Source organism: Neofelis nebulosa, chromosome 16, assembly GCF_028018385.1.
Source record: "Neofelis nebulosa isolate mNeoNeb1 chromosome 16, mNeoNeb1.pri, whole genome shotgun sequence".
In the NCBI taxonomy this organism is placed as follows: Eukaryota; Metazoa; Chordata; class Mammalia; order Carnivora; family Felidae; genus Neofelis; species Neofelis nebulosa.
The window spans coordinates 27,704,524-27,717,253 of record NC_080797.1 but is presented as its reverse complement, the minus strand read 5'-3'; the positions used below and the strand labels follow the sequence as shown (position 1 = coordinate 27,717,253).

Sequence of the window (12,730 nt, the reverse complement as noted above, 5' to 3'; positions counted from 1 at the left end):
AATTCACTCATCGTATACCCAGCTGGTGTCCAGAGATCTGGAGAACTGATAGGTTTGAGGGAAAAACCCATTTGGAGTCAGAGGTTTTGTGTGTGGAAACAGATCACAAGAGGCCACGTGAAGACGAAGACAAAGATGGAGATGATGTGTCTACAAGCCGAGGAACAGTAAGTTTTTCCAGCAACCACCAGAAGCTAGGAGAGAGTCACTGAACAGATTCTTCTTCAGAGCCTCCACAGGGGACCAGCCCTGAGGACAACTTGATCCTACACTTCTGGCCTCCAGACTGTGGGAGAACCCATTTCTGTTGTTTTAAACCACCCAGCGTGCGGTATTTTGTTATGGCAGCCGTACAGGAGGAGGACTTAAGCATCAGGGAATTTTGGGGGGTGGGTGATAGATATGTTCACAATCTACATTGTGGTGATGGTTTCATAGGCGTATAATATGTCAAAACTTACATGGAACACTTTACGCAGTTTACTGTATGTCGATTACATTCAATAAGGGTGATTAAAAAAAATACCTGGGATGGGGGCGCCTGGGTGGCTCAGCAGGTTAAGCAGCTGACTCTTGACTTCAGCTCAGGTCGTGATCTGAGGGTTTGTGGGTTCAAGCCCCATGTCAGGCTCCACACTGACAGTGCAGAGCCTGCTTGGGAGTCTCTCTCTCTCCCTCTCTCTACCCCTTCCCTGCTCATGGCATGCTCTCTTTCTCTTAAAATAAATAAATAAGCTTTTAAAAAATTTTTAACAAAAAAACATAAAAAACCCCTGGGATGGATTCAGCCATCCTGGAGCTACGTCTGATGTACTCAGGGGAAAGATAAAAAACCTCACCCCTAGAAAGCATCCTGTCTCTTCAAGTGTGCTATAAGCACCTTTGATACACACCCTTTCCTTAATGCTTCCGAACAGGTTCCTACTTAAGTGCAGTGGGCTACTTAGGTACAGTGGGCTTCAAATGTTTCTGTATCAGAGTAGAACTTGTCACAGTCTCAAAATTTTGTCCAACAAAAGTAACTTACAACTGGAGAGAGCAATATTCCATCACATTACAAAAAGCATTTTCAGTCTTCTCTTGTTCAGGCTTGCATTTTAACATGTATTGTTTCAAAAACTTACTTTAAAACTAAATGCAAGTTAGCAGAGAGCCGAGGATCTGTAAATTGTGTTGTTCTGTTGTTATGGTCAACGAAATAAACTCTGCCTGTTGCAGTATTACGGATCTCCCATCCAGGAGGCAATGGACCAAGCTCTTCACAATTGATGTTGCTAAGATCCCTGCAAAAACAAATATAAAATAAAAAATACCTCATTGCTGGCCCTGCTGAGCCAAGCAAGTGTAAATGACACAGAACAATTCCATGAAGTCTGAGAAAACGTATTGTTCCAGAAACCTGAGATGTCCAGCTAGAATCTTTAATTCCCAATGGTTTAACAAACTTGCATATTCAAAACCCAATTCATAAATGGCTCAGGAACTTATCACATAGCCTCCATTTTTAGTAAGTTCATTCCTGGGCCTTAATGTAATACAGATTTCAAATTAATATAAAAGCAATCACAACATTTGCCAACATAAACTGTACTTCAATACTTGTCTGACAAAATATTGTTTTACGAATGTCAGTGACATAAGGAATGAAATGTTCTCTAAACTCTCCCTTCAATTATTTTTCTTTATTGCACCATCAAATTTGTATAAATAAATGTTTATTCCATATTAATTTCTAACAAAGCAAAACTGGAAATGTTATTTAATTTACAGATCCTGAAAATAATCACAGTGTATATTTGAAGGGAAAACTGCTCCACTGGGAATTTTGAAAGCTATAAAGCTAGTGAATGAAGAACCTGTTTAAGACACCCAGGGAAGAATGCTCTAATGCTTACTGATACCGTAAAAAAAAGCAGAAAGGCTTTTAATGGATCAAAGACCATTGTTACTGTACCGCACATTCTTAAAGTACTACTGTATGTAAACAAAGATTCACAGGACCTTAAAGAATAAGATAAAAACGTGTCTAGTGTAAACTTAAACTGTAACAGATAATTACACTGATAAATCTCATCAAAATCGTGTTTTAAAAGTTAAACTAGAAAAAGATTTTTCCTGAAATAACCTCTTCTTGGTCAAGGTGAAACATAATGGCAGACACACATAAGCACCCATAGATTTGTCGCAACAGTGATCTGACTTGTGCTTACAGGTGCTCCAAGAGACTCTTCTGCTACAAACTGAAGCTTAGAAAAAAACGCCAGTCTCCAAAGAGGAGGAAAAGTTTCAAGGATCCTCCTCAAATTAAAAAAAAAAAAAAAAAAAAAAGGGACTTGAGCTGGTGCCATCAGCTGGGGGCGGGGCTGTCAGAGAGTAGTTAACTGGGAAATTCAGCCCCAGGCCAGCAGCAAGTTTGGAAAAGGAAATCTGGAACTTCCCTACTACACTGAGAACTCAAAAGGAAGATGAAATGAGTCCACGAAAACTTCCTCATTTCCCACTTTAGGTCCACAGACCTCCAACCACTTAAGATCAAACAAACTCACCAAGAGCACCACATACTCCTGAACGAAGACATGATGATTAAGAGTGAGTGGAAACAATAAACCACAAAATTACATCAAACAGAATGGCTAGGCTACGCAACGTTTAGTAATAATTTTATAAAATTGGGTGGGGCGGCTGTCAGTTAAGCATCCGACTAGGTTCCCACTCAGGTCATAATCTCACATTCCTGAGATTGAGCCCCGTGTCGGGCTCCATGCTAACAGCACAGGGCCTGCTTAGGATTCTCTCTCTCCCTTTCTCTCTCTCTCTCTCTCTCTGCCCCTCTCCCACACTCTCTCTCAAAAAAAAAATAAACTTAAAAAAGGAACAATTAAACACATGGATTTTTTTTAACAGAATTTTTAGAAATGAAAAGTGATTACTAAAATCAAAGAATGAGTAATTCTTTTGATATAATGCAGAATTTGGTTTATAAAACCAAATGACATAAAATGAAAATTATATAATCATTTTATTCAGAATTTTATAAATTCATAGTCATACGTGGAAGAGCTCTAAAGAATGGATTAAAAGAGAAGGAAGCTAACTGGAAGCAATCTTTATGTCCAATCGGGAGATGATTAAAGAAAAATGGAATGTTATGCAGCCATAAAAATACCGATCTGGACTGCAAGACTACATCGTGTGCAGAGTAATGAACAACAAGGCATTCATCACTGTGTTAAAGGGAAACGCCAAAGATGATGAAATGGGACTTCTCAGATAAATCTAAGTTTATTGGGTACCTTTAAATAAAAGTGTCTGAGTTATACTACTTTATAAATGTCTTTGAACAGGTTTTTTAATATAACCTAAATAATCGACCTAAATAATAATAATCTGCTTTGATACAAGATTCTCCACACAAAAGGCATATTTACTTAAAGGATCCTCCAAAAGATATGATACACATATTTAGGGTTAACAACTTAGAACACAGAAACTAAAGAAAAATAACCCAGAGCACTATTTTATAAAGTCATTATTCGATACTCAAAATATTCTCAAACCTTTATAGAAACCCTTTACTCGTTAATGACAAACTGACGTTTCCTTAGGAATAAGAAACATTACCAACACTGGTAACAAAATCTCTCTCAACTTCTGATGCCAGCTTCCACACTTTTCTTTCAACAGATAACTCAAAAGATCAACTTTCTCACTATAAATAATTTAGTTAAAAAAAAAAAACACAATCATTTTTCTTCTATACATTTCCTGCCAATGATTTTAAATAACTTTATAGAAAAGCTCATTATTGACCTACAATTGTATACACAGACTCCAAAACACTTCTTTTCATAAGTTACATAACAAAACTCTTGTTTCTCAAAGTTAGGCCCTTGGATTTCTTTTCAGTGAGCTTATTAACAAAACAAAAATTTCTTCCCCACTATTTTTTTAAACAGTTTTTATCATCAAGACACAGAAATGACAACCTTGATAGAATAATTAATGATAAAACACATTCCTTGGTTGCCACCTTGAAAGATTCTAATTAAGCTGTATCACAACGTAAAACATTTACAATAGCTTCATTTATAAATACCAGTTAACCGTTGGATAATACAGGTTTACAGTGTGCAGCTCCACTCATATGCAGATTTTTTACAGTACAGTACTTACTATAAAGTGTGTTTTCCCTTCCCTATGATTTCCTTAACATTTTTTCTGTAGCTTACTTTAAATAGCACACAAAACATGTGTTAATCTATCGTTAAGGCTTATAGTCAACAGTGGGCTATTAGCAAAGTTTTGGGAGAGTCAGAAGTCACACACAGATTTTCAACTGTGCGGGTGGTCGGTGCCCCAACCCCTGCATTGTTCAAGGGTCAACTGTAAATACAGAGTATCAAAGCAATCCAACATCAGCTTGTCACATCTGTTTTTGATTCAAATACATGACTGCTTGACAAGTAGAGCTCTGAGTACGAGCTTTAGGCAGAAAAAGATCTCTTGACCCCTCCACAGGTCTTTTTTTGGGAGGAGGGGAATGCTGCACTTAAAATATAAAATATCTTCATCTCACAAAAGTGTATGCGTGGCTTATCAAGCTGATTTAGAATTTAGAACTCAACTTTTTTGAAGTTTCAGCTGAATTACCTGACACTTTGCATCTGTTCATTAGAAAATAATAGCTCCTCTGAGAGCTAAATAGTGTTTGAAAACTTATTATTTGATACTAAGATGTATCAAAAGTTATGTCAAATTACTAAATTGATTTGTGTGTCATTCCATCTTCTTAGTTAAAAGATAGCTCACATTTTGGTTAGTAAATGCATTCAACAATGCCTACAGTTTAAATGTCCAAGTTCTGGTATTTAAAAGAAATTTAATTCATGAGACACCATGACCAAGTGAGGTTTATTTCAAGGGTGCAAGAATGGTTCAATATTTGAAAACTTATCCATGTAATCGGTCATATTAACAGATTAAAAAAGAAAAATCACGATAGTACCAATGGATACCAAAAAAAAAAAAAAAAAAAAAAAAAAAAAAAAAAAAAAGGACAAAAGTTTTAAGTAAATAAATAAGGGGCGCCTGGGTGGTTCAGTCAGTTAAGCGTCCAATTTTGGCTCAGGTCATGATCTCATGGTTCATGAGTCCCAGTCCTGCACCAGGCTCTGTGCTGACAGTTCAGAGCCTGGAGATTGCTTTGGATTCTGTTTCTCTCTCTCTCTGCCCCTCCCCAATTCGCACTCTGCCTCTCTCTCAAAAATAAACATTAAAAAAAAATTTTTTTAATATAATTTAGGTTATTTCCTTTATACATTAAAACAAAAGTTGATTGGGGCGCCTGGGTGGCGCAGTCGGTTAAGCGTCCGACTTCAGCCAGGTCACGATCTCGCGGTCCGTGAGTTCGAGCCCCGCGTCAGGCTCTGGGCTGGTGGCTCGGAGCCTGGAGCCTGTTTCCGATTCTGTGTCTCCCTCTCTCTCTGCCCCTCTCCCGTTCATGCTCTGTCTCTCTCTGTCCCAAAAATAAATAAAAAACGTTGAAAAAAAAAAATTAAAAAAAAAAACAAAAGTTGATTAAGGAATACATAAGAGAACACTGAATATTCTCATATTAGGTTAAATTAAATAAACCTTTTTTTAAAAAGCCTAACCAGGGTCACCTGGGTGGCTCAGCAGGTTAAGCGTCTGACTTCGGCTCAGGTCGTGATCTCTCAGTTCATGAGTTTGAGCCCCACATAAGGCTCTGTGCTGACAGCTCAGAGCCTGCCTGCTTTGGATTCTGTGTCTCTCTCTCCCTCTCTGCCCCTCCCCCACTCGTGCTGTGTCTCTCTCTCTCAAACATAAACAAACATTTTTAAAATGTTTTAAAAAATATTTATTTATTTAAATATTTATTTAAATATTTAAAAAAATGTTTATTTAAAAAATAAAAATAAATTTAAAAAGTGTAACCAGAAATAAAAATATCAATTTGCTACCCTTTAAAAAAAAAGGAGGGGGGTATATAATTTTAAGGTTTATGTTATTCTCCAGGTCAATTTTCAAACTCACAAAGACCCATGTTTTCACCCTGATTTTTTTCAGGGTGAGAGGGTAGAAGGACTGGGGGCTGGTTAGGGGCAGGGCACTGGGGTGGGACTCCAGAGAAACAGGAAAGGCTTTCCACTAAATGTTACCTGAAACGACTGTCACAAACAGCCTTTTACATAAACCATTTTAAATTGAAAATTAAATAATCAAAGAAATCCCAGGTAAAACAGGGATCCAGTGGTGTGAAGAGTGTTTGGATATATTCTTACCTAGGCACTCTTGGATCATGCCACGTGCTCACACCGGTCTGAGTATGTAAGAAATACACCTGACCTTGCTGTGTTGTCCTCTGCTCTGTAAAATTAAGAAACACTAATAATAAAAACATATTCAGAAAGTCCAAATCAAAGACAGCTATAGATACCAGAATGATATTAATAAATTCTCCAAATTACCAATTTACTGTATTACCAAAAAAAAAAAAAATGCTTTATAAATCATTTTTTTTCTCAACTCAATACATCTTCTCCTGGAAAACAACCTCATAAATGGTGATGAGAGCCAGAGGCCAGCTATCTAAAAGCCAACAAATTTACAACGTGGCTCAAATACTAAACATGTTGCTATGGAAAACAGAAAACAAGACTGTCACAGTACCAATATTTAAACAAAACAAACATGAAGAAATGATCTTTTATTTTTCTTAAAGTGGAGCCTGAGGGGAACAAAAGAAAGCTCAGAGGAAGAGGCTAACCAACTGTGGGAGATGCTGACAGGACTTGCAAAAGCTTTCAAAGGGTTTGCAGGCTGGTAATAGTTGTTTATTATTCCTAATTTTATACCAAAACTTACGTATTTTCTTTTCTTCAGAGAGGTATATTCTCAAGACTATATTTAGACTCAAACAAAGGCAAAAAGATGGAATACTCCACTAGGAGAGACACTCTATAGTCAAAAATAGACAAAGATACAAAAATAAGCAAGCTGGAAAAAGAAGGACTAAAAGAACAGGCATGCATTCTGGGGAGAAAAAGGTCAAAGGCAAAATGAACTCCGAGCTCTTGGGAAGAGAATAAGGAAGTCAGGGCAAAGAGGAGGTATCTGCTGAAGAGTTTCTTCAACAGTGGTTTTTAGTCTATTTGTGTTTTTAAGCAACAGAACCACTTGTCTTTAAACAAAATCTAATGAAAAATTCTAACATATGAAATGGTGAAACTACTAATATTTATCAGTATGCCTTTGTTCATAAGCCTACAATAAAGTCAATCAATTTAAAGTTTATGCTTCTTAAAATTATAAACATAAAAATGTCTAAAATCGGTGATAGATGACAGCTGCAAAAACTTCAGCCCTGGCGCCCACTTTACTCCTAGGTTTCAGGTGTACAAAATTTGTTTTTAATTCAAATCACACAAGTAAAATAAAAATATAACCGCCCCACTCCAAATAGCTTGCCTTATAATCTCAATTACAGAGAAATGACAGAAGATACTTTATTCTAGGGTCTGAACATTAATAATAACAGCCAGAGTTTACTAAGTGCTTCCTGTGCTGGACCTTGTGTCAGACACTTCACATGAAATCACCCCTCCTCTCTTGCAACGAACCTACGTGGTTGGGACTATCAATTTCCCCGTTCTGTGGAAGATAAGTTGAGGCTCAGAGAAATTAATGTGCCCAGTGTCACACAACTAACATATGGCAAAGCCAGGATATAAACCCAGGTCTGTCTCCCAAGTCCATGCTCTCATCACTGTGCTACCTGGGTCATTAAACTGTGTAGCACAGCACAATTAATGGACAAATTGGTTTTTTTAAATTAAAGAGTTCAAATAAATTTAAAAAATAAAGCTAGAATTCTGCATTTGCAGAACAGTTTACAACATACTGTAGAGGAAAAAGAAAATACAAGTTAGATCAGGCGATTCCCAATGCTGGTCATTAGGTGTCACCATCAGCCCAGAATGGTTTATCTGCAGGCAGCTGAGAGGGCGAGGATGTTAATTCCTTTGGTTAACTTTGAGCAAGAAACGAAAAGACAAGTTCATAGTATCTACAAGAGCATTCACAAGTTGTGACTACTTTAGAAAGTTCTGTATTCAACTAGAAGATTTAAGTCATCTTCCATGTGAAATTCTACAATTTAGGAAATTATATAAGACTATAATAATTTTATACAAACATAGAAGTGACTAAGTCATTTCCAACACGAACCCAAATCATTCAGATGATCCAAAATTATAGACCACACAAATATACAGATACCGTCAGAAATATGCTTTCGAAGTCACTTCTAAATATGCAGGTCTAGAAAATTACACTGTGGGTCTGCCTTCAGATTATCATCGTTGATAACTCTACCATCGTACCTTTACATTGCGCCTACTGGCAAAGTAATCTCACGTTGTTCCGTGTACTCTTAGCAACAGCTTTGTGACCAGGAGAGGTGTCACTCACCTCATTTCTTTATAAAGTAAGTGCCAAAGGGTTGAGGTTAAATGACCAGCCCAAGTCAAACCGCTGGGCGGGCCGTCCGCTACCACTTCAAAGACTTTTCAGATTGGGAGGTTTTACACACTTATTTTCATGCCGAATCCCTAAACCCAGATTAATAACTTCTTTACGGCTGATTTTCTGGCTTTCTTAGCAAGCTGAAATCAGTAAATCACACTTTATTTTTTCCTCTGCTAGTCATACCATAGCCTTCTGGTAGGTCTGGAGGAGTATGTAAATGTGTCCTGCTCATGTAATTTCTATGTCGTTGTGACCGGACTCTCCTCTCAGCCAGTCTGGGATCTGAAGACTGTCCACACGTTGCACCATTTGTTCCACTAATTGGAGTGTTCTCATCAACAAAGCAGCTAAGAGGTCTGCCGGGACTAGAATATTCAGATGCTGGTCTATTGAAAAGTAACAGGGAAAAAAAAGTTACCCAAGTGCGATATCGAAAGTAGAGTTCTCTAGACGACATATGTACTGCAGGGACAATCACAAGGAAATGGAGTGATCAATGCAAATAAAATGATTTCAAGAACTCTGAATCAAAGTAAACCTGACACCTCTAAGTACAAACTCATATGATAAAGCAGAAGGTCAGTTATTTATTGAAATCATTTTATACTGATTTTAATTACACTGTATACAAAATCCACATATATTTACAGAGGTGAGTACTAGTTTACAAAGCATTACCTGACTTAGCCTCGGCCTGCCTCTCAGATCTGACTTCCCACCTTTCTCTCACTCCACTTCTGGACATTCTTCCTGTTCCCTGAACTTGCCAAGATCAGTTTACCTTTAGTGCTGGAAAGGAGTTCTTCCTCCCACCTCAAAAGCTTTTTTCTATTATTCTCCCTAGGCCAGACAGGCTCCTCCTTGTCATTCAAATCATAGCTTAAGCTTAAATGTCTGAGAGGTCTTTCCTGACCTTCAATCCTAAAGTAGTCACCCAGGCATTTGGTAAGTACATCACCCTAGTTTCTCAGCATAGCAATTATTTGACGCTTTTTGTTTTTTATCTGTACCCTTGTTTTCCCTTACTAGAATATTTACTGAGAGAAGAAAGTGTGCCTGGTTCATTTCCCACTATATATATCCTCTGTACCTGGAACAGTGCTTGGCGCGTGCGCACACACACACACACACACACACACAATGAATAAAGATGATGATGTGACTCTTCAAAGAACTTCCAGTATACTGGTAGGTAATCCAAAATGTAAGAGGATAATCAAGAGTTAATTTTTTTTTAATGTTTATTCATTTTTGATAGAGACCACGAGCAGGGGAGGGGCAGAGAGGGAGGGAGACACAGAACCTGAAACAGGCTCCAGGCTCTGAGCTGTCAGCACAGACCCTGACGCAGGGCTCGAACCCACAAACCGTGAGATCATGACCTGAGCCAAAGGCAGACACTTAACCAACTAAGCCAGCCAGGTGCCCCAAGAGTTAATTTTTAAACTAACATTTACAACCACAATCAACTTTATACTGGTGGAAATTAAAGTGAATTTCATCAGTTAAAGGAGTTAGAAGGAAATGGACTTCACTAAAGCACTGACACAGGTACAACACATTCATTTACACTCAGATACAATAAAAGGTTTTTGGACTTCAGTAAAATCCTTGGCAGTTTAATACTAGAAATACAACTCTCAAGCATCTTTTAAAATGCCAACGTGAGCTAAGCTTTTACCTGAGAATCAAAATATAATAGGGAAAACTGTGATTTAATGAGTTCGGCAATTAATCCCCAATAAATAAAAGTGGGTATAACTTAGAGAACCATTTGATGATCTATGTCTGGTGCCAGACCTCCTTAGGAAAAGGGGGTGGAGGGCTAAACAAACACTCACTAGAAGTGGCAAATAAACTCTGTTCTGACTTTAAAAGCAAAAAAGGAAATTCAGCCACTTATCCTATTCATTATCAGTTACTTTAAAAAGTACTTTCTTGGAATTTCCAAAAATTCTCTTACTTCCTCATGTCTCTACACATTAAGCTCCATGAAGGCTGTTCGGCCTCGTTCCCTGGTAACAGAGCAAATGATGAGCACAGTGCCTGGCATAGAACCATTTGGTGAACTGAATGATCACGGTTACCACCGTTCTGAACACTTTTCATCGCCTTCCCCTCACCTGGTTAAATTCGAACATTCTTCAGGATTTAGTTCAGAAATTCCCCTCCTTCAGAGTTTTCCTTTGCAATTTCTACCATCCCCTTGCTCCCCGCTCTAAGTTAGGGGCCCTCCATATGGTCTCAGAGCATCTGCATTCTTATCTTGATCACAGACCTTACTAGATGTAATATAATGATATAATCATACACCTACATGACTGAACAAATGAAGATCCGGTATATATATTCTCTTACAGCCATTCAATAACAGACTCAAAAAATTTTTTAACAGTCCCAGAAATGAGATGGCTTCTCAACTTATTCAGTTAACTTATTTAATCAATACTTACTAATTACCTTCACAGGCCCTAGAGCTGCCAATAACAGGATGACTTGCTAAACAACCTTCATCAAAAATTACTTTTTGAAAATAATAATGGCACTTGCTAGGGGTCCCCAGGTGGCTCAGTCGGTGAAGCGTCTGACTTCAGCTCAGGTCATGATCTCACGGTTCTTGGGTTCGAGCCCCACGTCGGGCTCTGTGCTGACAGCTCAGAGCCTGGAGCGTGCTTCAGATTCTGCGTCTCCCTCTCTCTCTGCCCCTCCCCTGCTCACACTCTGTCTCTCTCTCAAAAATAAATAAACATTAAAAAATTAAAAAAAAATAATAATGGCACTTGCTGTAAGATCTACTGATCTTGAGCAGTATAAACCAAGAAAGGAAATCTGGTAAGACTGACAGATAAACAGAAAGTGACAACTTCAGGAAGGCAAACAGCACAACCAGGGAAAGATATTTGTATGTTCTTACCGTGTTGGGCGTTCCCACTGTGTAGTTCTTGTTATGTGGTTTAGATACTGGATTCTTCCAGAGGCAGTTCGCCTTTCTTCCCAGCTTAAATAAAAATTGAGAGATAAGGCATTAATAAGAAGGTGGATACAGAATGTTTTTAAGGCAATAACCGAGCCAGGAAGACATCTGCTGTTATAAATCAGGAATGACAAACTGAAAATCATTACACAGAATACAGGAATGTTTTTCAACTTATTTTTAAAATGTACACTGTATCTTCTGGAATTCTGAAACTTCTACAATATTTACACTGAGGTGTGCCTAACATTCTCCATCAGCCAAACTCAGAACTTTTCAATAATGTCATTAAGGCTCAACTAAATTACACTATTTCTTCAGAATTTAGTGGCAAAAAAAAAAAAAAAAAATGCCATACTAAAAATAAAAATCACATCTAACTTTTAAAATTAAATCTAACATTAAAGCATATAAAACTTTTTAAAACATTTAGCCTATCCAAATTAATTTTTTAAAAAGACTGGTACTTCCTCCTCAATAACTTTTTAATGCATGTAACAACAATAAAAAAAAAAAAAGGGCAAATGACCACAGAAATGTAATAATATTAATACTTCCACCAAAATCCAAGCAGAGGTTTAGAGGCCATAAAAACCAGGAAATAAAGAAATGCTAAGAGGTCTTTTCCTGTGATTACAATCAGAATACAGTACTGGAGTATTATTTATCAATTAATTTGTAAATTGTACATATGTACGACTGTATTATAAAATGTACACCAAGTTTTTAAAGGATACATCACAAAAACAAATGGGGAAAAAAGTACGATAAAGAACCAAAAGCTTAGAAAAATAAGCCTTGCGTTGTTGTAATCTCTTAACACTGTTTAGTTATTTCGTCCCAAACTTCCCCTTCAAAATTACCAAAATCTACATCCCATCCACAAAAGTTAACATATAGATCAAGGAGCTAAAGTGAGGTATAAATAGAATTAAATTATGGCAATTTTGAAGAATTTAAACAAAGTGAGCAAATACCCTGACTTGGATGTAAAATTCCATATCAAAAAGAATTGAAGTCAAAACTCAACCTATTATATACTTGAAATAATTCATTGTACGTAAACTACACCTCATTCAAGTTAAAAATGAAGTCAGAAAGTGTCAGCACTAGTATCAGACAGAGAAAGCAGTGATCAAAAGCATGAGATGTGGAATCAAGGCTTAATTAAGTCTGTGTTCCAGTCTACCATCCGTTATGTGGCCTTTA

General features: G+C 37.3%; 1 protein-coding gene across 2 annotated transcripts in view; it reads right to left on the bottom strand.

The window, feature by feature from the left end:
• SMURF2 (SMAD specific E3 ubiquitin protein ligase 2) overlaps positions 1-12,730 on the bottom strand; it is a 116,955-nt gene that overhangs the window by 20,069 nt on the left and 84,156 nt on the right. For both annotated transcript variants that reach the window (XM_058705843.1, XM_058705844.1), the window contains exons 7-10: positions 11,462-11,545; positions 8,731-8,933; positions 6,303-6,387; positions 1,125-1,283 (exon numbers count right to left, since the gene is read on the bottom strand). In XM_058705843.1, the coding sequence (XP_058561826.1) occupies positions 1,125-1,283; positions 6,303-6,387; positions 8,731-8,933; positions 11,462-11,545 (531 nt within the window). The remainder of the gene's footprint in view (positions 1-1,124; positions 1,284-6,302; positions 6,388-8,730; positions 8,934-11,461; positions 11,546-12,730) is intronic.